The 25,108-nt window shown below is 39.6% G+C and overlaps 3 protein-coding genes across 3 annotated transcripts in view; 1 reads left to right on the forward strand and 2 right to left on the reverse strand.

The window, feature by feature from the left end:
• The window catches only part of fgfrl1a (fibroblast growth factor receptor like 1a), a 66,077-nt gene extending 58,279 nt beyond the window's left edge, over window positions 1-7,798 (forward strand). Inside the window, exons 5-8 of the mRNA XM_080035196.1 lie at window positions 99-395; window positions 2,732-2,904; window positions 3,028-3,208; window positions 3,604-7,798. Of these exons, the coding sequence (XP_079891322.1) occupies window positions 99-395; window positions 2,732-2,904; window positions 3,028-3,208; window positions 3,604-4,040 (1,088 nt within the window). The 3' untranslated portion in view covers window positions 4,041-7,798. The remainder of the gene's footprint in view (window positions 1-98; window positions 396-2,731; window positions 2,905-3,027; window positions 3,209-3,603) is intronic.
• Window positions 7,799-16,035: 8,237 nt separating this feature from the next.
• rnf212 (ring finger protein 212) lies at window positions 16,036-21,922 on the reverse strand (the record flags this gene model as incomplete). Its single annotated transcript, XM_080036070.1, has 12 exons — window positions 16,036-16,213; window positions 16,486-16,555; window positions 17,388-17,442; window positions 17,559-17,601; window positions 18,493-18,559; window positions 18,995-19,059; window positions 19,934-19,993; window positions 20,089-20,147; window positions 20,481-20,537; window positions 20,727-20,801; window positions 20,986-21,047; window positions 21,814-21,922. The coding sequence occupies 12 exons, from the start codon at window positions 21,920-21,922 to the stop codon at window positions 16,036-16,038; spliced, it is 900 nt and encodes a 299-aa protein (XP_079892196.1).
• A 1,150-nt stretch (window positions 21,923-23,072) lies between these two features.
• Window positions 23,073-25,108, reverse strand: LOC307257073 (transmembrane emp24 domain-containing protein 11; the record flags this gene model as incomplete). The annotated part of the gene is made up of 5 exons (XM_080036196.1): window positions 24,961-25,108; window positions 24,255-24,346; window positions 23,677-23,802; window positions 23,383-23,529; window positions 23,073-23,222 (listed from the first exon to the last, which is right to left on the reverse strand). The coding sequence occupies exons 1-5, from the start codon at window positions 25,088-25,090 to the stop codon at window positions 23,073-23,075; spliced, it is 645 nt and encodes a 214-aa protein (XP_079892322.1). The 5' UTR covers window positions 25,091-25,108.

Genomic DNA, 25,108 nt, shown 5'->3' on the forward strand with positions numbered 1-25,108 from the left:
CTATATTCTAATATATTCTCCGTCACTATAATACTGTCGAATGAAGGTGAAAAAAAAATAGTATTAAACTCTCCCTTTCACCGTCTCCGTTATTGCAGTGCGTCCACGTTTCACCCAGCCCTCCAAGATGAGGAAGCGCGTGATCGCCCGGCCAGTGGGCAGCTCAGTGCGTCTGAAGTGCACGGCCAGCGGTAACCCTCGGCCCGACATTGTGTGGCTGAAGGACAACAGGCCGCTGGTAGACGAGGAGTCTGGGACAGGAGGAGGGGAAGGGAAGAAGAAGAGGTGGACTCTGAGTCTAAAGAACCTGACGCCGGAGCACAGCGGGAAGTACACCTGCCACGTCTCCAACAGAGCAGGAACCATCAACGCCACCTACAAAGTGGAAGTCATACGTGAGTGCACCATGTATCCTAGAATGGAGAAAAATGACAAACTATTAATTGAAAATTGTTGAATATGTATTACTGTGTAATGACTTTTCCATCCATTACTTTATTAGATTACATTAGATTAGATTAGTTTAGACCAGTGGTTTTCAAACTGTGGGGGCGCGGATGAATATGTAAAAAAAAAAATAATAATTGGTTTGTTTTTGTTATTAACATCATATTACGCAAATGTAAGTTATCATACAAAAAAAGGAATACAATGTTTTAGATAGCTAGACAACAGAGTTCTTCTGCTTCGTTCCTCTCACTGCATTTAAATGCATTCACTATATTAAAGAGAAATATGTCTCGTTAAAGCAAAAGAGCTCCAAGCCCAACCCAGAGGACCCTACATATTATATTTTAAATGAATATTTTTATGGAAAATTCATGAGTCTTTCTTCATACCCCCGGACCCCCCTAGGAGGGTCAGGATCTCTGCTGGCTACTATTTTCACCCAGCAGGACATTGGAGGCACTAGCGAAAAAACACTGGGAATGACATTTAACAAAAGTCAATCATTTGGGCAAGTCTGTCTGCCTATCTTTCTAACTCCACTGCACACTCAGTCACTACTATCCACGCTTAAAGGAAGCAGGATTAAACCACTAGATTAAGATGTTCAAATGTATTTTTAAAAAGCAAAACAAAAAAACATACTTAGATAAAGATGTTACAATTTGTTTTAAAAATTGTTTAAAAACGCACAAAGATGTTTAGAATGTTTAAAATGTGTAAAATAGGAACAGAGTTGTTTAAAATGTGTAAAATAATTAAAAGATCTTTCAAAACACAAATGGATTTAGAAAAATGTTATGGGGTAATTACATTCAGTACATTATTCACTAATTCAGGGGTTTTCAAAGTGTGAGAGAGTGAGCCCCCCCTCAGAGAACATGATGAATTGTGAGTGTTTTCTGAAGTCTTAGGTTTTGTTTAAAGGCTGAAAACAGTGGTGCTGTATGATTTAATGTTTGGAAGAGTGGAAATGTGTGTGTGTGTGTGTGTGTGTGTGTGTGTGTGTGTGTGTGTGTGTGTGTGTGTGTGTGTGTGTGTGTGTGTGTGTGTGTGTGTGTGTGTGTGTGTGTGTGTGTGTGTGTGTGTGTGTGTGTGTGTGTGTGTGTGTGTGTGTGTGTGTGTGTGTGTGTGTGTGTGTGTGCATACATACATACCTGTAGTTACAGAATGTGATAGCTATGTCCAGGGCCTCGGACTGGCTCCTCTGGCTTTACCCGCCACATCTGTTGTACATTAAAGAAGTACAGCTGTGTTCTTTCCTGGAAGACACTGACACTCATACACATTCACACACACACAGGCAGAAAGGAAGTAAATCAAATTGCGCCCGCTTATGTCAAATGTGACATTTTCTCAATCAGTAGAGGTTCACTCCGCTGTCAGTCATTCACAGCTGGAGAAAGAGGGAGTCCAGGACATAGAAGCAGTAAAGCTCTCACCAATACATATATTCCATAAATACAGTTACTTAGAGTATAGTACATCAGGAACAGTGAGAGTAGTAATCTATCTAGTTGGAATGGGTTTGCACCAGCTGATTTAACTTTTGGATTAAATACATTACATGCATGTTACCTCTTCACTATTTGGCATCCCCTCATGAGCATCACCTGACCACCTATAGTAAAAAATCAATTCCCAAAGATTTCCCACAAACCTTTTTTTAACTTAACTTGATATGTTAGTCATCATGCTTACCAGACATGAAGGGATTAACCAACGTTTCCACATCACCACACAAGTCTCAGTGAGAATGTGTGAATGTTTGGAAACTGTAGTGAGTTCATCCTGTGACAGAAAAAACTGAAGATGCTTTTTGAAAATTTGAAATCCATTCTAATTTTCTTTGGTTACACTTTTGTGACATATATATAGGCTACTGAAAAAGAGACTTGATCTGGCAGGTGTGTTTACTCTGCTGTATAAACAAACAAAGAAAGGGCAAGAACTGAAGATACCGGATCTGTTTGTGAGGGAGGATATGGTGCTCAATACAACAGATACTGAGCAAATAATGCTTACAAACCATTGGGCTTCTGCATTCTTTTTTAAACTTTCATTCAATTAAAAAAAGGTGAATAAAAACCGTGCATACTCTGTCCACACTGAGCTTTTCCCTGGATTAAAAAGTATAGTAGGCCTACAGCTCATTTTGACATACAGTATTTACACAATTCAACAATCAAACCATTTATTTTCTCCACACTTTGTCTCTTGAAATAGCATGTAATATTAAATATTCTTTGTCTTTCCGTGCATCTGTCTCCCTTTGTGTCTTCAGAGCGTACCAACTCTAAACCAATTCTGACTGGCACTCACCCAGTTAACACCACCGTCGACTACGGAGGAACCACATCCTTCCAGTGTAAGGTCCGCAGTGACGTCAAGCCGGTGATTCAGTGGCTGAAAAGAGTTGAACCCGGCGACGAGAACAAATTTAACTCCACCATCGAGGTAGAAACAGACACACACTGCCAAAAACCCATTCTACTATGTGAACATAATTCTCTGTTAACAAGTGATAATTGACAGTATTCAGTTGCTTAAATTTTTGATTTTGTATGATTCTGTTCAAAGGTTGGAGACCACCGCTTTGTGGTCCTGCCTACAGGAGAGGTTTGGTCACGTCCTGACGGATCCTACCTCAACAAGCTGCTGATAACTAGAGCCAAGGAGGAGGATGCCGGCATGTACATCTGCCTGGGAGCCAATACTATGGGCTACAGCTTCAGGAGTGCCTACCTAACAGTGCTGCCAGGTCAGATCAGCAAAGAGAGACATGCATAATAACACAAGTTTATGTAATATCATTTGTAGTATCTCTCAAGAGAGGCACTTGAATCGATACATGAATCGTAGGCATGGACGTTTTATAAGAAGGACGCCGCATTGTAAAATGGTGTCCCATATTCCTTTTTGGAAAGTTGCCAGAGGGTGTTTCATCTTCACCAGAAAGGCTTCTTTTTATTTGAGCTACTTAAGCGACATTAGACTCCCACTCAATCAAGCTAATAGTGTGTTAAGGTCAATACCGTGCCACCGTTACTGGCAGCATGCTGTATAGCTCAACAAACAAACCATCAAAGTGTGTTCATACTTTTTTTCTGTTGTTTTTACCACCGTTAATATCCTCATCTCCCTTCTCCTTTGCAGATCCGAAGCCCCAGGTCAACTCTCTCCCCACAGCGACATCTCCAAGCCTACCCTGGCCCGTCATCATTGGAATACCAGCAGGTGTCGCCTTCATCTTAGGCACCGCCCTCCTCTGGTTCTGCCAATCGAAACGCACCTGCTCCTCTTCTTCTTCATCCTCTTCCTCGTCCTCCTCTGCTCTTCCAGCCGCCCAGCGCCTACCTGTGGCCAATCGTGAGCGAGCGAGTCAAGCGCTGCCCTCTCAACAGACCAACGGGGACAAAGATTGTCTCTCGTATGAGGACTACATTTCCCACCAGCAGCTGCTCCTGGCTCAGGGAGGCACTGGATTGGCTCCCAAGGTCTACCCGAAGATCTACACGGATATACACACACACACGCATTCGCATGTGGACGGCAAAGTGCACCAGCACCAGCACATTCACTACCAGTGTTAGCAGCGAGGCTAGCACTGAATGTCGGGTGTGTCACATTTAACCCTTACCTGAACATGTTCCTGTGCATGCAGACTCATTCACAACAGCCCAACTGCTGACAGTGCAGAGCAAAGAACAAGGAAAAAAACACTTGCGGATTCATGTACAGAAACATGGGATCACGCAACTCCTTGTTTATTGTGTAAACACGGATATATTCAAGACACAAACAATGAAGAATGTATAGAAAGAAGACAAATATCCTTATGTTTTAGCCGAATCTGGAGGCCAATCCAGTGAAATCTATATGACAAAATCCCAAAACCTGTTTTTATTCATGCCTTTTTTGTATGAAATCTTCTCTGTAGATTTTAAAATCTCCCTTTTTTTGTTTGCTCAAAGGCTTCATTTGAAGCAGTAACTTACAACCCAACAATTGATCCCTCACTGTTATTTTAGTACTTTGAATGCAACCACAACCTCCTCAGTAACAGTAGAAATACTACAAGGCTTCACCCATAGCCACTCATGTATATAGTATAGAATATGATTATGGCATACAGTGTGCTACTTTATCCTGGGAAATATCTAGTGAGAACAATATAGCATGTGTTGTAATGTAATATCTTAATTTCAGAGTTTATGTCAAGGGTCAGCCCAAACTGAGTCATACGAAACACAAATAACTCCTACTTTAGGTTCTAAGGATGAGGGCTGCTGGTGCTTCTACTCGGGCCGACAGCCATTGTGATAAATGTCCAGCTTCTGGGTATTGTGAAAACGGGTTGATGTCAAACTGGATTACTGAGGTCACTCAGCATGGATCTCTCTTAGTTGATTGATTTCGGCAGTAGCTACATTGTGATTTCTGCTACAACCAAAGAGGCTCCTCCATAAGTACATCTACTTGCCACTGTCTGCCGCATTTTTACTTCCCAGAAAAAGACAGCATTTCCTTTCTTGTCCTGTTGTTTCCTTTTCATCTCTGTTGGACTTTTGCTGACTTTAGAAGAGAGGAATAAAGCACACCAGTTTTCCTAGTTCTCTCCTCCATATATACAACCTCTTTAGCCAACAGCCCAAAGAGATGATGCCTCTCAACAATGCCCATGTGTAAAATGCTGCATTGGAAGAATTGTTTCCAGATTTTGTGGATCACTGCAGGATCATAGGATATGTCACCGGTTCTTGTTAATCTGTCATGAGATTTGGAGGGTTTAAAAGAGAGGAACTTCATCTTCAAGTCTAATCTAAAGGATGAGTCTTCAACTCTTTGCCCTTAAAGCGCCTCACAATGTGACCTCAAGTCTAATGGGACAGGGTGTGCATGTGTTTTGTTCTCCACACATGGATTGTTACCATGTAGGGGGAACCATCTGTTGTCTTTCCTATCTGGAAAGGTGATGCCTAAAAGGTTAAATGATGGGATACAGCTTGAAACTAAATCAAATATCAGTATTCTCGATTACTAGTGCTGCACAATGGCAAATAATTTTTTTATGTTAATTTTTGTCAGATACTCAAAGTTATGGCTGGGGTAGTTGATACTGTATGTATTTGTATCCGGCTGATTTACCACCAATCTTTATTAACCACAGGTCTCCAAATTAGTTTTTTAAGCATTTACATGTGGCCAGTTTCTCACTATTGGAATAAAAGGTGGACTCAAAATATACCTCCATATGTATGTTCAAGTCTTTAGGCTGATTAGACCTACTGTCCAAAGTAATATTTAAGTATATGTTAAATATATACTCTTATTTCACATTTTACTGACAGATAAGTGAAAAACGTTAACTGATCATTGCCAATTACTGCATTGAGTTGGGTCAATTCAAAGGTATTTCAATTCCAACATTGCTTTCCTGGCTTCATCCTGAGCAGATGTCCAATCATCCACATTAACTAAAAACACCTGTGTGAGTGCTGAGGGCCCTTTAATTTGTAAACGGACTCCCCAACAGCTGCTATGAGTAAAGCAATCAGTGCACAATATGAACGATCCTAGAATGAGCTGTTCCCAACACTAATGTGATCGCAAGTTGGATAGGAGCATCAAATTCAACAGAAAAACTAGTACAAGTAGAGCATTGGTGTGATGTTGTTGTGATGTTTGCGTGTGGACAAAAGGTCAAACTGCACACAAAAAGATCCAGTTATACCCATGTATGTGTGGGCATGGCCTTACTCTTATTATATCATTGCATAGGTGTTGGTCGGGAGGTTTTCCCCATGTCACGCTGTAGTTCAGTCAATCACATCGACCCAAGCCTTATCGGAAAAAGCCCACAGCCTCCCAACAAACCCTCTCAGTACACAGCCAGTTACTGTACAACGACTTCCTTTCGCTATTTCTCAGGTGTCCATCTTGTTGTTGTGGGTGTGTTCTAGACTCTGAAAAAACTGTGTAAAATAACATGCCTAGATAAGATTCAATTGTTAGCTGTTTCACATTACAGTATCTGTGAAAGGCACACTCAGCCATGTGTATGGTTGAAACAGTCGGGTGACTGTCCAGAGATGTTAAACGTACACAATTTTAAGGCCAAATATGAAAGGAATTGTAGGCTCGCAGTGTAGTCAGTTGCATTAGTATTAAGTCACTATTTCTCTCCTGTTTCTGTCCTTCACAAGGGGATGTTGCAGCAACCATGTGACAAAGTGATGTGTTGGAATCACCAGTAACTTGGGTTACTTGTGCTTGTTCTTCAGCATGTATTTTTGCACATACATCTTGCAACTCAAGTTGGAGAATGCACAACTGTATTCGTATAGATAATGTACAGTATATATGCCAATATTTTTATAATACTTTATATATACTATGTTATCTTTGTTCTGAAAAGAACAGTGGGCCTGCAGACTCTGAAAGCAACTAGTAATCAGGCCACTGGTCTCTTTCCCTGTATATTTTGAACCCATTTTAAAAGGTGTATCCTATAAAAGCAGCCTTATAATATGAGCCACTCACGAATAGCTGCACAAAGACAGTCCACTCGAAGACAATAAAGAATAAGGATTCATCAAAATGTTTATGGTACAGCTCCAAACTCACACACACTCATTTAATTTGCATCTCTAGGAAAAACTTCAAATGAAAATAGCTCTTGAAATGTTTTTGCTTTCCTTTCTACATGTTGCTATTGACCCCCCCCCTCCATTGATTCTGTTTTAAATAATCTGTTGACAAAGTCACCCTGAACAGCTGGAGTGTGTTCTTTCCATTTAATATGACAGAGAGGTTTCAAAAACAGTATGAATTTCCTCAATCAGTGCTTTGTTATCCTGTGAAACATTGTTGTGTGATCAGTTACCTTTTCCACTCATTTCACATGTTGAAAGTTTTTTGTGTCAAAGCTAATCGACTGCCAATATACAGACTGCTTATATGTGCACTTACCACTAGCATGTATTGTACATGGGATGAAAGTAGTACTGAAAATATAGTAACTGTTTGTTTAGTTATTTAGTGAGAATGCTTTGGACCGTACAGTAGCTCTAGCAACAAACCATCGTAAATTGTGCTAACATTTGTCTCCAGGTTAAAAATAAAAATTGCATTTCTAATTTATTTTCTATTAAACATGTTTCTTTGTTTTTCATATAACTGGGCATTATACTGCATGAGTGGAATTTGTGTTAAAGTTATAGTAAGGTAAGCTATGTAGCAAACACAATGTTCATGTCATTGTAAAATACTGTATTTATATGTGCCGACGGAATATATGAAATTTTATCGATAATCTTTGTATCGACAATCTTGTACAGTCTTATGTCATTTAGGGTCAAATGTATTTGTTTTCTCCCATTGTAATCAATGTATTGGTGCCATTAAAAAGTTGAATTTATGTATAATTGTCTTTATTGTTAAGGATTGAATATAATCCAAGCCGTCCAAACGCTGGAACAAGTTCTTTATTTCAATGATCATCTGTCAAATATTATTTTTAGTTCCTGTCATCTGCTCCCTGTCTCTCTCTCACGCCATGAATTGTCTCTGTTACATCAGAGAGAGAGAGAGAGAGATTCCAGTCCAGTACAATACCTCAGTGTACCATGGGAATCGTCTTTAAGTGAACGTCCTCTAAATAGTTGTAGCCCTTCAATTGTGAGAGCTGCAGACGCGGTTTCATCTGTCAACATGTCTGTCTGAAGAGACGACAGATGGACAAGCAGTGCGTGCAGATGGAGGGTGTGAAGGCCCAGCATCTCTCTGACTCATTCTGGAGAGGAAGAAGATGAAAGAAACCCCTGTCAAAAGGATGGGGCACGGCAAAAGGGCGGAGGTAGCAACAGGGCCGCACATGTGAGCAGAATATGATAAAAAAAAAAAAATTTAGAACGAGTTTTTTGAGCAACATAGATTCTATTTGTGTGTGTTTTTCCCAATTCACTTCTAAGAGACTTAACTGATAAAGTATCTGTAGGTACTGTAGCTTGAATCGGTCTGATAGGCAACGTGGCTGTCATCCAGGACATCCTTACTTTTAAATAAGCAATTTGCCATTTGGTGCTCGCCAGGTAGCGTACAGTAGGTTTAATCAGAGTTTTTTTTTTGTAAATATCTTAAATGTCTTGTTGATGAGAGTGGTGAAAGTGAACCAACACAGTAAAGTTAGAAGAAGTTATACACACAAAAACAATAATAGAGCCGAGGAACTATTTCATTAAAGTGCCTTTGAGGACGTTTCAGTTTTTGTTGATTCTAGCGACACCTTCGGACAAAAGTGGTATTGTTATTATGACACCATGCGCCTACTGTCCAAAAGATCTTGCTAACGCAGACCGGCTTCGTTTGCATTTGTTTTAGGAAGAGAGTAAAAGATCACAATGAGGTAATGTTTTATATGTGACTATGTAAGATTTATTATGGTACTATGACAATGGTGAAGCAAAGTAATCTTTGATCTGCATGCTACCGTTCGGGAAACACAGGATGTTCCGGCATGCCTGCCGTACATCTTTTTATCTGAGTTTGTGGGGACCTGAGAAAAGGCTTTAATAATAATATAAAAGTAGCAAAGTTTTCGCTAATGGTCTTGCTTGCTGTTAGAGGTTATTTATGATCATCAGAGGAAAAATTTGACGGTTTAATAAACATTTAAGAATTCCTTATAGTCTCTTTTTACTTGATCCTATGAAACCTACAGCAAAATGAAATTAACCTCATTTTGAACACACCAAGCATTTGAGCAAGGGGTTTAGGGGGCAGAGGAAAGGAATACATTTGAGAAAAGAAAATATACAGAGAAACAAATCACCTCACGGGGAATCTGCAGCTTTGAAATATTTGCAAAGTCAACAGTAACTCATGACTGAATGACCTGACCCGGGGGATTTACAAATCCAGGCTCCCTTGGGTTCTTATGCATCTGGTAAGTGTCACTGGTAATAAATAAATAGCAAAGGTGTAAGGGGCGAACTTCAAGCGATGAAAGAAATATTGTACTCTACATTTTTTTTGTAAGAGTGAGATAAGAGCAGGAGTAAAAGTTATCTGATAAAAGATACCGTACAAGGCAAATGTGTAACCTTCCCAGCTCTTTTCCATTGCTTGACAGCCAACTCTGATTCTTCTTGTATTTCACAGATTGGCCTTTTCCTTCTTTATTTTTTTCTTATTTTCCTGTGTTATCTCCTGTGAATTTGATGTACTTGAAGAGTTAGGGGGGAGGAGGATGATGGGGAGGACAGACAGAGGAGGAATGGATGGAGAGAAGAAGGGAGGACAAGGAGGATGACACAGAGCCGAGCTGCTGACAGATGTGTTGAGCTCACCGCTAGTCTCCAATGATGAGAGGACATCTGTGGAATGAGAGGGGAAAGAAATGTGCAATGCAGAAAGTGGAAGAGAAAACGTGACAATGGCCCCTGGCACCCCCTGTACTATCTATGTCATTTTAAAAAGACTGTCCTCTTCTTCCAAAGAAATGAACGGTGTAATAACCTCACATTTTGTGATGAAAAACAATCACTGTGTATTTTTTATTTAACCAGGTAAAGGTCTTAGTCAAATAATAAGCTTTTCAAGACGTCAGGACAAAAGCCGGCATACAGTGAAGGTGACACAACAATAAACACACAAAGTATAAGGCCGAGGATCCTGTTTCACAGAAGCGCAAAGATAATTCTGTTAAAAAACACACAAAGGTGTTCAAGATTCAAAGTGGCCACCAATGATGAATCATAACAGAAAATATTGTTGACCAATCCCCCATCGAAACCAATGTGAACATTGTGAGCTGCATTATTTCTGAAGCTAACTGGGTGTGATCGCACAAGGTGTTTTGTTTTCTTGGTTTTTCAGCCAAATATTTTCTGCAACAGGAAAAGCTGTTTAAAGAAAAGCTGTTGTAATGTATTTACCTTGTTGCCTATTGAGATGTTGTGTTGGAAGGACAGTTGAATCTGTTTGAATCTATTGAAAGGTCATTTTAGATTGTCTGAAGCATGACACCTTGCAGACTTGTAACTACACAGTACATCCAAGGTTTTCTGTTATCTATAAAAGTTACAAAATACAAAGAGAAAAAAAGCTTTGTTTTTTTTATTTGAACCTCACTCTACAGAAAAAAATATATTGGTTGTTGTCTTTAAAGAGATATGCTTTCAGGTACTTTAAATGGTTCCCTTACAGTTAACTAGATGCCAATCTTACGGAGTAGGCTACATCATAACTTTAATGGGATTTGTATACATAGCGCATGTGAGGCTAAAAAAAGTTGGGTTTGCAGGTCCAGTTTTGTCTGGCTGCTGGAGTGTTTTCTTTCTGCCTGGACCAGTAAGCATATTGTTACCAGAACTTATTTTCGAGTAAGCCAGCCATCACAATTATGGGTGGAAGTTTGCTCCTCTCTATCCTGCAGCCTGCTTCCTCTGGCCAATAGGAAAGCTGCATTTTGACAAAATCTTTGCCGCTGCCAGAGCAAATGTTTAGTCCTTTAGACCTTGTGGTCTTTTGGGACCTTTTCGCTCACTAACAGAGAGGGTTCTGGTTTGCGCTTGCCTGGTTAACAGGGTGTGAACCCATGCAGGAGATTCCTGGGCGCTTGAGTCAACAGCAGCTGTGGTTGGTGATGAAGAGAAGCTGTCCAAAGAGCTTTTTTACCGGCAACTTTCTTTTCTCTGTGAAAGGACTGCTCAGGTGAATGGATGCAGTGACCCTGAAGGAATCGCACACAGACAAGCACCTGGGCGAAACATCATACACATATCTTCTACTCATAGAGGCCCGACGGATATAGCCTATGCAAAATCAATTTCACCTGAAAAAGAGATTGACTCCGTTTAGTTAAGTGCCTACACATTTGCACACAGCTTTACATTCAGGTTTACACACAGATACACACACACAAAAGAACAAATGAACGATACACACACACACACACATAGATGGGAACAACACAGACACCTGGCTGGCATTGAAGCGCTGTCCTGTTTGCATACCTCTCCTCTGCTCAGCTCATCCTCCACCCAGCCACAAAGCCGCCATTAAAACTAGGAAAACAAAAACAGACACACACAAAAAGGAGGCTAAAAGGGGGCAACAGGCGGCTTCCATCCCTCTTCTACCCATCCCTCCCTTCCTCCAGCTCTCTGTAGCAAATGTTTACCTTCCCCCTGTGAAAAGAGAGGGATGTGGACAGACAGGGTGAGAAAAGAACGAAATCTGGCAGAGGGGAAGGGAGCCAATGCCTTTAAAGTCTGCCACAGAGCCGTGACAAAAGCCTCCTAATCTCGGTGTTGTCTTTCGGCCCCCTTTTCTCCACGCACATCCTGCCAAGTGTGAGTCGCGGTGTGTGTGTGTGTGTGTGTGTAAGAAAGAAAAGGCGAGGAAGAAAGTCAGGGTCTGTGTGTGTTATGCAAGCAACATTGTGAATGTGTATTTGTTTGAGAAGGTAGTAAAAAGGCAAGGCCAGTGAGTGTGTGTTTGTGTGAGAAGAGATTGTGTGTGATAAGGAAGAGTGTGTGTGTGTGTGTGTGTGTGTGTGTGTGTATTTGTGTGCATGTGTGACAGGAAAGGATTCTTTCCACAGCCGTGCTGACATCACTCAAGCATGCATGGGACAGTTGAAGGAGACCGGGCCCCTTCAAAGGCAACGGCCTGCCTGCTTTCACATGTGGGATGTCTGTTTATGTGTGTGTGTGTGTATGTATTTAAGAAAATACGAGTGGTCCATGTCACCCATACTCACCTGCTCCTCTGACTTATAAACGGCGCCTATTCAACTCTCCTCCGCTAAAATGCACTGAACCAGTGGGTGTTTTTGTGTGAGTGTGTGTCCAACAATTCCTCGGTCTCATCCTTTTCACAGTCTTCAAAAGGAGCAGATGTTAAAATATGTATGTGTGTGTGTGTGTGTGTGTGTGACCTCCTGAGCGTTCCTTCCTCATCCTGTGGATCCCTATCAGGGGCAGCTGTGGTCCAAAGTCCTTCACACACAGCAGAGGAATGCACACTGGAGCTTGATCATGATATATGGCTCAGATAGACTACAGTGCCACCTATAGGCCAATTAATTTAATGCCATGTCAGTGCACTCTAAAGTAACTCCAACTTCCACATTTTCTATGAAGGAATGATTTATACTTATGAAACTACGATTTTAAAGATCACCAGGACAAATCTCTAAACCTGGGGCGACATGGCCTTCCCCGTTGCTGAAATCTCTCTGGCACCCAACCACATCTGTCAGGCACCCAGACTATCATTGTTGAAACAGGCCCTCAAAACCCACCTCCACCAACTTGATTTCCACTGCTAAACTCCTACCCTCCCTCTCCTGTTATTACCTACTTCAGTGAAGGGTCTTTGAGTAAAGGCGCTATGTGAAACAAATCTATTCTTTTTATTAAGTATTAACTATCAATAGGGCTTGGTACCATGGCCAAAATTAATGTCTTTGCATTTATCTTTTTGTGATATAAATATACAGTGCTGATATAGAAAATATATGCAACATAACATATCAAATAATGAGAACTCATTTTCAATGCAATTACCTACTTAATTACCTATATCCCAGCCAGGATACACATCTTTTTAATTATCCTTGAAGAAGTAAACCTCTTCTGCTTGTCACAAGAAAAAGTGATGAGAAAAGTTAAAATGTAAAGACCTTTTTTTCTCTCTTCATCGTTCATACTTTGTTGATCATATCATTACCTCAGGAGCCACTAAGGGGTCCCATCCCCAAGATTAAGAAGTACTGGTCAACACATTGTATTCTTATTGATCTACATGAGGTGTGCTTGCTTTATGCTGGATCATTAAACAGCGTCAGTTTACAATAAAATTACAGAACCTTATATACTTAGGGGAGAACGGGGTAAATTGTCACACGGGTTGGTTGTCACAATCGTTATATCTCGGAACCAGAAGGCGCTGTCTGTGAAAATTTGGTATGTAAATATCCACAATTGGGGTCAGAGGTCACCTACATAGTCTTCCTTGGAGTTAGACTGCTGAATTTGAGGTGAGAGGACTGTTTGTGTTTTTCATGTCAAATTGAAAATATTTAGCTCCTCAGTATTTTTCTTCTAGGCTTTTACACAATGGGTTTATAACAAAACACTTGTTACCCATAAAAAGTTGGGGTTGGTCGTCAAATTTTTTGGGGGGTTGGTTGTCACATGTTATCCAAAGGCTGCAGCCAGAAAAGGAACACAATAACGAAATACATTGTCAAGCTGTGTCCTCACTGACACCCCAGAGAAGGAGAGAATAGAGCAGGAAAAGGCAGCTAGCATGCAAAGGAAAAAAGGGCAACAAAATCAAAACAACCCAGTGCATCCCAAACTAGACCAGCTGCCAAGGCTACAGTAAGTTATGTAGGCCTATTTGTCAACTTGACAATGCAATTACACGTTCAAATTTAGTTCTGCTTTCTCGTCTTCTTTTTAAGATTATTCCCATTAAGATAACATTGTGACAAACAACCCCATAGTGTGTGACAACCGACCCCTTGATGGGGTTGGTTGTCACAATGTGTAAGGGTGTCTTTGACGATTCATTTCTTCTTTTTTACAATAAGATAGAAAAAGTGAGGGGTACACATTTCAAGCCAACACCTTAAGCTTCAATTTAATGTAGGAATGACTATTGAAAGATGTTTAGGTGATGAGCAATTCTCACTAGAGTAAAAAGTGTGCCTACTTACCCCGTTCTCCCCTACTTACATTGAAATAAAGGTTAAAGGTTTAAGTATGAGTATAAAAACAAAGTTAAAGACATTCCCCAGTTTCTTTTATTTTATATTTTTCAAACAAAGACATTATGTTTAAATGTTAAACTATAAAGGTGATGGGGAACGCAGATGAAACACTCTAGCCTGCACAGGAACATTTTCTGTGCACCTCAGGTAGACAAATAGCTCCAGTGTGAAATCATTTAGTTCATGTTGTGTCTTGCCTAGAGGGGATTACACTTACAGCACCAAAGGTACAAGCCTGAAATACTGAGTGACAAAGTGTGAAATCTGGATCAGATTAAGAGAGAAGCTTCTCTTTCGCACACACACACACACACACACACACACGGAAAGATGTAGATGAAGACAGAGAGACTGAGTGAGGGAGGGAGGGGTGGACAAGCTGTGGGAACACGCTGCTGAATAATTACCACTGACATCAGAATAGTTTTCTTTAGCTCTCTGAAGTGGCAGGGCTCATTTGTACAGCCCGGAGCCATGCAGAGGTGTGTGTGTGTGTGTGTGTGTTTGCGCAGAGGAGAAAGTAAGAGGGAGAAAGAGATGTCTCGGTGCGTGAGAAAAAAGAATGGTGTGATTTTATTTTCAGGGAAAAGTGCAACACATGTATGTGCGTGTGCATAAGGGAGAGATTACTCTGATTTAGTTTTCTCTGTCAGTGTGTGACACCATGACAGCTTAGTCTGCCCCGGGGAGCCATTTCTTTCTAAGTGGACCTTAAAAAACAGGAAACGACTTTCAAATTCTACTGCAGTGCAGAGGATGATCAGGACTACTGACTCTGTACAATTCCCTTTGACTTCACACACACACACAAACTAGTAAGTGCCTGAATAGAGCGTGCACAAACCTAGAACACACACACAGTCACACCTGAGCCCCATTCAATAGGCCCCATTCACCACCCTGACAACCAGGGACAATAGAGGCAAAAACGCAGGTCGACAAAGAGAGGATGGACCTGCCTGAACACATCTGGCCGTCCCTGCCACCCGCTTCACCGCATCAGCTTTTCCTTTGCCGTGATGACTTCAGGTGATATCATGTTTATATTTGGCTACATGTGGCTTTGCCTTCACTTGCAGCTGCGGATTTGAGGGTGAAATCCCGAATCATGTTGCTGAAGTTAGACGCAGCAGGCCAGGAGTGCAGAAACTATTGTTGAGGAATTAAAGTATAACGCTGCCTAAAGGCTTTCTTAATGTTACGTTGTCTGTCAACCTCGAAGAGTCTAGTCTTGTTGAATCCAGTAAATGGACTGTTTTTGTGTGAACATAATCCCAGTTTATCTCTGTAAATCGAACAGGTGCTAGTACCCCAGTGTAAGAATCACGTAAAAATGGTGCCTTCGGCTGGCGGCTTGTAAGGTTATGTGGGTTGAGGCATGTGGGTCTCTCTGCCGGATGAATGGAAATAGTTAACTTTCAAATCAACTGCTAAACATCTCTCACTGGATAACCTGACCTATGAGCACATACTTATCCAACTTGGGCAAAATGTGTAGATTTCATCTACATAAAATCCTTATTAAGACAATGCTGAAACCCAAGATACAACTATAACCCATATTTCATTCAACTGCAATGAGGCTCATTATGTCATCAGTTTAATTTATAGTGAGACAAAAAAAGAACAAATGGCAATTCAACAACAAATAATCGGGGTTTAGTGATAAATGTACAGTATGATATTAATTCGCCACATTTTTCTTATTTCTCTTGTGAATCCAGGGTCCTTAAAGCACAACATGGAAACTCACTGGTGACTCATTTTAGGTTGTGAGAGAAACAAATACTTCTATAGACATGTCAGTGGCCAGGTGTATTTCCTCTAAAGGTTAATGACGTGTGTGTTTGTGAAAGAGGAGGGCAGACCAGGGAGGGCATGGAGTGTCTGAAGGAGGAGGGAGGTTTGAAGACTGGGGACTTCCATCCAGAACTCGGAAGATAGGAAATGCCTGGGGTCATCGGTGCTCCTTGAAAACGACTAGAGTAGAGAAGAGTAGATGAGTACTTTTAGTAATTTCTGGAAATATGAACTGCTACACCACTGTGAGCAAAAAGTCAAATGAATGAGAATTCCTTTCACTCCATTCTGTTATTGACAACAAATAACCAAAACCAACACTTTGTTAGTTTGTCTCTCAATACTTTCCAAGTTCCTCCTTCTTTAAAATAATTATTTTTAAACTGGCTGAGTATTTCCTAAAACTATCAAATGGCACTCTAATGAAAGTAAATATTGTGTAAACACGTTACCTGGCTTTGGCTGAGCAAGCTGAATGGCTGGCCAAAGTGTTCTGATTGGACGATCCGTGATGAATTGTTCCTGAATAAGAAATCAGAGATATCCGATGTTAATCCTTAACACAAGTCATACAGACATAATGGCTTGTGATGGTGTTGATATGTATGAGATATCTCTTCTTCCATCACATCAGCTTTCTGCACGTTTGATTTGGAAAATTATCCCGGAAGACAAGATTAAGTGGTTAGTCGTCTATCAGAGTATCTCACATTTTTCACTTTGCACAAACTTAGATGTTTCCACCCAAAAGGTCAAAACAATGTAATAAATGGAAGATCGTCATTATCTATTCGATAATAATAAATTATATTACCAGTAATGCATTTACATAGGTTGTCAAGTGGTTAATATTTTGATTTCCTTCATTACAATCTTTGCTAAGCCAAAAACAAAAAAAAGAAGATCCACAAAATCCTAATCATATTTGAAGGCTGTCACCTGATTTACCTGCCACACAATGGAAGTCAAATCCTTTAAGGGACAAAGTTACACAATCAATGAGTATGAACTCACTAGGTGTAATCCTAAACATAATAACTGCTGACATCTGTATTGGTTTAATCACTGTGGGTGGTCAGCCGTGGCATCCACAACCCCAGAACAAGGCTGGGTAGCAAGATGGTTTTGTCAGATGATTGCAGTGCAATTATGTCTGTGTCAACTTGACACCTTGATTAGAAATACACATACCTTTGGCAGAGAGAGAGCGACACTGATACTTAAGTGTGTTTATATCCTTGGTAACATAACTCTGAATTTACTGGTATAATGCTTTGTGCACTGGGAGTGCACAAAGTTCCAAGGATTTCCCAAAACATTTTACATTTTTTGACAGGCAGAGCAAAACACAAACCCATTCGTCCATCTTGTGGAGGGCTGATTAATGACAGTCTGGGGATGGAGTTAGGCTGAAAGAAAAACACATATCATGAATTTTTATTTGCTTGTTTTTCAAAGACAGAGCTTGTCCATTATTTTACACAAATTGTATTGCAGAAATGGAAGGTGAAATAATGAAACTTACTTTCCTGAACAGACTCCTGTCATCCACCTCCATGTTTTCAGTGCTGCAAGACAGGAGGACAAACGTCAAAAGACATGTTGAGTGCAGTGTATTCAGCACTGCAGTGCAGTGGCACCTGAACTTTTTTATACCAAACAAGATCACTAGCTAAATTTACAATTCCATTCTAAAGACAGATATTCACTATATGAAACACCTTCTTTTACTTGAGGAAAATGGAAAACAAGTTTCTCCGCACACTTGGCAGTGAATTATCAAATTGTTTTGTAAAATGAGTGAAAATATTGAACTGAAGTGAGATCATTCCATGCCAATACATTGCATTTTACCGTATTAAAAATTATGAATTTATTATGCAAAACTAACTAAGATTTTAAATTCAATTCAGTGACTGAAATCTAACTTCAGTGACTTAAAATCAATTTACTTTTAAATGAAAACTGAATTGACCCTGCAGGCATGGTGGTAAATACAGAAAATGGGGTTAATATCTGCAACCCATCTATACTGCTTTCACTCATTCAGTAAATCTAAGGTCTCAATGGATAAAACAACATTTACACAATTAACCTCAAGCAGCCAATTGATCCTGTGTCAACGGTGTCTAGGAAAGCCAATAGAGAATCCTGGCTAAACCCCGGCGAGGCTTAGCTTATTCAGGTGTAGATAGCCGTAGGGCAGGGAAAAGCTATACAGCAGCTAAAGCTAACATAAGACACCGGGGCTGAACCCAGGATATAGCTTGTTTGCACTGTGAAATACCTCCTACATTCTCTCACTCTTACTCTTATTGTGCTTGGTAATGAAGAGCCGAGTAAAAAAAAATAAAAAATTAGATTAAGATGGGGTGACTAGAGTTCAAATCAAATATGAACAGAGTAGAAGGTTAAAGATGTTCAGAGACAGTTAACAGTAAGATATGGACAATACTCACATATTAGACATGGAGGAGTGTTTTGAGAGAGACAGGGGTGAGTTATATGGGATCTGTAGGATCCCGACTGACACCAAACAAGAAACAGAGACATTAATAATTTTAAAACCAACATACAGTATACTACTGATGGTGATGAGACAATATCAGTCATGCAGCAAACAATAATACATTGATATTCAATACAGTTTTATGGTCAGTCAGTGCAACCTAACTAGACCAGTGTCAAGAGTTTCTGTCTTTTCTTGGACTTAAGTGGTCTTGACTACAGCCCTGCTTTATATAAAACTGTCTATTGTTAATAATATGAATGTTCCACCCTTATGGATCTTTATCATCATCAGCTTGGATCATCGCAATGCAATATTTATTAAAGTGTAAATGGCAGTTCAGTGTTTTATGATTAAATAAATCCCATAAACCAAGGTGTCTGTCTACAGACGAGTCCAACACAATGACCAATACGACAGTGACATGAAACCATTATGAGATTTAAGTTTACCTGAGTTATGTCCATGCGGAGTATGGGAACTGTGGCTCATCTGAGGCACAGATGAAACTTTGGCACTGAGTGAAAACAGTAAACAATGTTGAACAATCATAACAACACATGTATCTGTTTCTAACACAGCTTGAATCCTAGAATGAAAGAATGGGTGAGGACTCCTTGTTTGAATATTTGACTTTTGAGTTGAGTAATGAGTTATTTTTCTTATAGTAGCATGTCTACCTTTTCGTTTGTATAAGCACATTTACAATGGACTGCGGTGCTCATACATCACATTGAGTTGGTTCAGTGTTGGTTGTGGTTGTAACAGGCCAGGAGTAAATGTGCCAGGAGTGACACCTAGCTGGAGGTGAGGCATAACAGCCAGCGAGTTGTAAATAACTTTATATGCAAAGGTGCTGCCAAACTCCAAGAGGCAGACACTACCCTGATTTAATTACACATCATTACGGGTTTCACTTCATACATAGAAACTTATCTATTATTATTTTAGTATTGTATTTCATGAGCATCATAATTATCGATGCATAACCCCCAGAGTATGATATATGATTTTTTAATGTTTAAATATGGTGTGAAGGATGCTGAAAAGATCATCAACAGAATGGGAAACATGCTTGTAAACCAACACTTTGGAAATAAAACTTATTATTTTTCATGATAGTCTGGTTTGTGGAACAGTTAAAGACAGGATAATTACACGGCATAGTGGCTGTGGAAATTCGCAAACTTGCCAATTTCCAAGCATTAACAAAATGATTGCCCTACAAAGATTTTTAAATAGTTTCATTATTGAAATATTGGAGAGGCCTTGGATCTTGCCGAAAGACATATTAAGACATCTTTTAGCATCCCTTTATCAGAAATTCTGCATGCATGTCTGAATCTCAGATGATTATCTTACATAAGTACAGTCTCCACTTTATTCTGTACCTCTGATACTGAAGAGAGTGTTCCAGCTTAGCGATGTAGGCACTCTGTTCATTAAGCTTCCTTTAAACAGAAAAAAATAAAGCTTTTCATAAACGGCACGTTACAAATATGAATGAAAGCACATTATAAACTTATGGTTCAACGGTTTAACATACTTTGTCATTTTCTGCATTTCTTGCTTCATCTTGATGAATACCTCCTCCAGTTTCTCATTCTGTAATTGATATTTATAGGTATATATTTATATTAGTAGACAGCAAAATGAACAGGAACAACAACAACAATATTATACTTTCAACATGGTAAGTGTGTTAAAACAATTTATGTCAACCAGGTTTTCTACATAAAAACATTTATGGAATGGGGTAGCACTAAATATATAACCCATTACCTGCCAAATGAAGGAAAGCAAACCTTTAAACACAAACACACACACACACACACACACACACACACACACACACACACACACACACACACACACACACACACACACACACACACACACACACACACACACACACGTAGCAACATACATTCATCTCACCCTTTGCTGGTAGTAAGTCAACAGTCTCTTTTGATGTCTTGCCTGGAACATTATAACCTGAGAGAAGGGAAAAATGAGTGCTGGGAAGTCTGAACTAATAAATAATATAAAAACACATATATTGCATGTTTCACTCTAAAAAACAGCTTTCTGAGCAAACCATCTGGAGATGATCAAGACAGGCCCATATAAAAACAGTTGAGAAGAAGTTTATAATAATGATGTTAACACAGAAAATGACCAAACTTTGCTGATTTCTGTGAAATGTTTGGTTGCCACGATGTTGATGTCCGAAAACAAGGCCTTCACTTCCGAGCTGCTCTGAAGAGAGAGAAAAAAAAACATTTCACAAGACTGTAATGACAGTGGGATTCTAAAATGATAAAGGAATTATTTTTTAAAGTTACAAAGTATGAAGTTATCGCATTGAGACAGTCCAACATTGGCCTGAGGATGATGCTGTATTACTTTAAAAAAAAGGGGGAAAAAAATAAAATATTCTTACTTTGTCGGAGAGAGATGATACTTGGCAATTGGCATTGCATATTAAACACTTGCCTTGTTTGCCTGAAAGAAAAATAGCAGGTGTATATTCAAAATGATAAATTAATAAATAAATACAAAGCATAATTGACTGACTAGAGTACAATGCAGACTCTAAATCAATGACAGAATGTGAACAATACTGTAAAAGCAGTTCCTAAAGACAGCCACAATTAATTAAGGGTAAATTAATGGGTCTAACTGTCGAGTCCAGGGCGAATCAAAATATTGTATATAGGCTATGGATAATACCCATCAGGAACAGATCGGGGACTTTGAGATGGAGCAACATGATCAATGGTTCCCACAGTGTGAACAAGGGGCCTACAGCAATACTTCAAATCTCCCATATTAAATGTTGAATGGTGTAATTTCACTCTTATTCCATGTGGGGATATGACTAGAAGCACCCACTGACCAGTGATTATCGACCCTCTCTGCTGTAACATAACGGCCTAATGGGGAACATAATCCATGACATTATCCAGTCCAGTGTTACAACAAATACTGTCTGTCTCAAATGTGGCTAACTCAGGGAGAGTTAACATAAAGGGGAATTGGTTTGTCTCTTTTGAGAGGGGCTTGTGCCTCGAAAGTTTGAGTTGTAAGCTTCTGGCTTGAGTACACCTGCTGCAATATCACTTTAAGCCCAACAGATGTCCCTGTCTAATCACGCTTCCATCGGCCTGGGACAGCAAGCATGGTACTGCTGCTGAAGTAAAGAATTGCCTGTCACGTAAACATTCCCAACAGTGACTGTTTGGACTAGTACCGTACAAATGTGTTCTACCTTTCTGATAACAGACACTACAGATGACATGGCCACAGGTTGTGAGAGCCAGTTTTCGATCAGTACTTGGGGAAATAAAGCAGGAGTTACAGCACAACCAGTAAGGCATCTCAAGACCTGCAAGAAGATAAGAGTAGCATCAAATTAACAAGCTAACCAACTTGTTGCTGAGAGTAGTAGTAGTTTGTTGACTTAGCATCAAAACACATTAGCTAAACTGTCACCTTTATTGATTGCGGTAAAACCCTTTTTGTATATCTTTTAAATTCAGGACTACTAAATAACACAGCTAAACCCGTTTTAAAGTAAGGCACCTGTAGATGTATTACGTTACCGAGGGTGTCCCGCTCCATGATCCCGCTTGCGAGTGAAGCTATAGTCCGAGTTTTAGCTAGGTGTTAACGGTAACGGGAGTCCTGAAGACGTTATTGAGCTGCTCTTTTAATGTACGTTTCAACAGCGTACACAGGCTTACTGTTGCCCGGTAAATAGTTTTTTGAAATATAGTTATTAACGTAGCTATTTAGTTGTATATGTGTGTCATTCATAACGTTTTTGGCACGTGTCGACGTCAGTTACACTAGAGTGATTTTATCGTCTATGCTAATTAGCCAAATACATACCAGGCTCCCCCAAGGTGCAGCAGGACAGTGCGAAACCTCTTATAAAAAAACGCCTACGTTAGAAGGTAAACACGTAATGGCAAGTTAATGTATTTCACCTATTGTTTTTAAAGGGGAATACATCACCAAACCAATTACTTTTATTATATTTCTTTATTTTTGGTGTTGTGCGTTTAGTCCTGATAGACATTGTGCATTTTTGGGCCAAACTGTTATTTTATACTTTTATCAATCAATTTATTTTAACAGATCAATCAGTGGTGTGGATATCTCCTTAATACCAAGATTACTGTGCACTCATGCTGTTTTAAAGGAAAACGTTGAAGAAACAGATGAGAACGGGAGAAAAAAACAGCAACTTAAAAAACAGTGTAGCTTTGGCAAGATTGTGAAAAACAGACACAGGCATTTTTCTCAAACCAAATTTAAGCCATTTTACACCATTACAGATATATTTCAAAATCCTACAGTACATCTCATGTCCAAGGAACTTGACAATAAGAGCAGAGAGCTTTTAATTTCTAAGTGTTAATATAGGGAGGACTAGGCCTATTGTAGGACACACTTGTAGCCTAATACACTTGGACAGGTAGTTGGCATACAGGCAGGATTTAGAGCTGTCAGGTCAAGTCGTCATCAGACCAGCTTCTTGGCAATGAAGAAGTCTTTGAGTCGTTTCATCTGCCAGAAACCAACCGACAGCAGAACAGAGGTCTGCACCACAGCCCACCATAGCACTTTGCTGTTGGTGTCCTCGCTGATGTGACGAAACATCTCCTCTTTCTCCTGGAATGAGAGGAGGAAATGTAAACCATTGTGAATAGAGACATGAAACGTTGCTTAGGTTTTTAGAGATTCACACTTTCATCACTGTAGTTCTGTATGTGTTGACATGTTTTGTCAACTCATAGCAGTTGTGTGTGCATATGAAAGTCAACTTAATTACCCTCTGGTACTCCTGCTGCCTGCTGATGTACATCATCTGATCTATGAGGTGGCTGAGGCTGTTCTCCAGAGTCTCCATGTTGTCTTTGGTCTTTTCAGTGTTGGGGTCAACTGAGTGCTCTCCCATCTGAATGTCCAAATGTAGCTTCTGTTCACAAACATGATGGAATATTAGAGGAGTTATTTAAAAAAAATGTTTTGTTCCATTTAATATTGTAATACTGCAATACTTTATGTGTTGATGAGTTTTCCCTCTGTGTTCAATTCATTTTCTGTTTGTGTCCATAGTTCTCACCATCCTCTCTCCAGCATAGACGGCAAACCTTGTGGAGTTGGTTTGGAAGCAAAGATACTGCTGACCAGAGGCGTGAGTTGTGAAGGTGAATTTGCCAAAAGCACCGTAGCGTTTGGACATCACAACCTAAAGTGTGGAAAAGAGACAACATTTCATCAGCTATTGGTTAACAAAATAGAAATGTGGTCATATTTCTTTAGGTTGGACAAATGCCCAGTGAGGAGGAAGGGATTAAGTAGCATTTGAAAAAAACAAACAAACAATTATAACAACAAGATTCAGTCACTCATGCTTTGGTATGCAAAAGATGAATTTTAAATGACTATTTCAAGGATTTATTTTTCTATTTGGACCACATCACAGTGGACAGACAGCTGAACTGGAGTTGTAACACAATAATGCTATATTACAATAACAGAGACAAAGTCATATGCTGTTAGCCTTCAGTTCTCTTCAATGCAACGCATCAGTTCTAATGTTTTGTATTAAATGCATTTCATCCTGGTTTAGGGTTGGATTGAATTGGGAAACCAGCAAGTACATGTATTGGCTTGGAACGTCTCCTTTGAGTGCTGTACCTCATGGTTGTGGTCTCTGACTGTCACAGTGACTCCGAGGTGAGGGGAGGGGCTGAACGATTTTAAATTCCAAGGCTCCAACAAGAAATAACCTGAAGGTAAGAGAAAGTTTCACATGAGGCTATGCACATACACAATCCCACGCTGTTGTTTTCTTCTTCATTATCAAACATTTTACATTTGTAATATGGATTTGATTGAGAAAATAGAAGAAAGATAAATTATGCATTTTGTTTAAGTTCAAAATACATCATGTTTAATGTTAATGCATATAGTTTTTGATATACAGTACACATTCTTTGGAATGCTTCTGTTAAAACTAACAATTGCACAAATGCTCGTATCTCTCTGTCACCTTTGTGGACTAGTTGTAAGAAATATTTAGTAGTTGTCACTACAATGAGTGAAGTGTTAAGTCAAATGAATGCTCTGTTCATTTTCGGCATCAGCATTCACACCAAAATTTCTTCAGAAATTGCTTTTGTCGCAATTTGTTGTTGCTAAATCACAGAAAATCCGTTTCCACAAATATAATGGTCAAGTTATAAATGTCTATTGCATTTGCTAAAATAATAATAAAATAAAATATGTCACTTACAATTTGTGGCAAATCACAATACAAATATTCAAATCTAATCCTACATCCATTACCACTGTTGAGATTGTAAATGACACTCAGGAGGAATATTCTCTCTCCAGGACTCACCGGTAACCAGCATGTCTTCAGGAATCTCCTCAATGATGCATTTTTCCTCCTGCTCTCCAAGATCAAAATACATGGCTGACGCCAACATAAGGTAACACTGCAAGAGAAAGCCAATGCCTCGCAAACTCATTTTCAGTTAACAATGAGC

This window comes from Ammodytes marinus, assembly GCF_949987685.1.
Source record: "Ammodytes marinus genome assembly, chromosome: 10".
NCBI classification, from domain to species: Eukaryota; Metazoa; Chordata; class Actinopteri; order Uranoscopiformes; family Ammodytidae; genus Ammodytes; species Ammodytes marinus.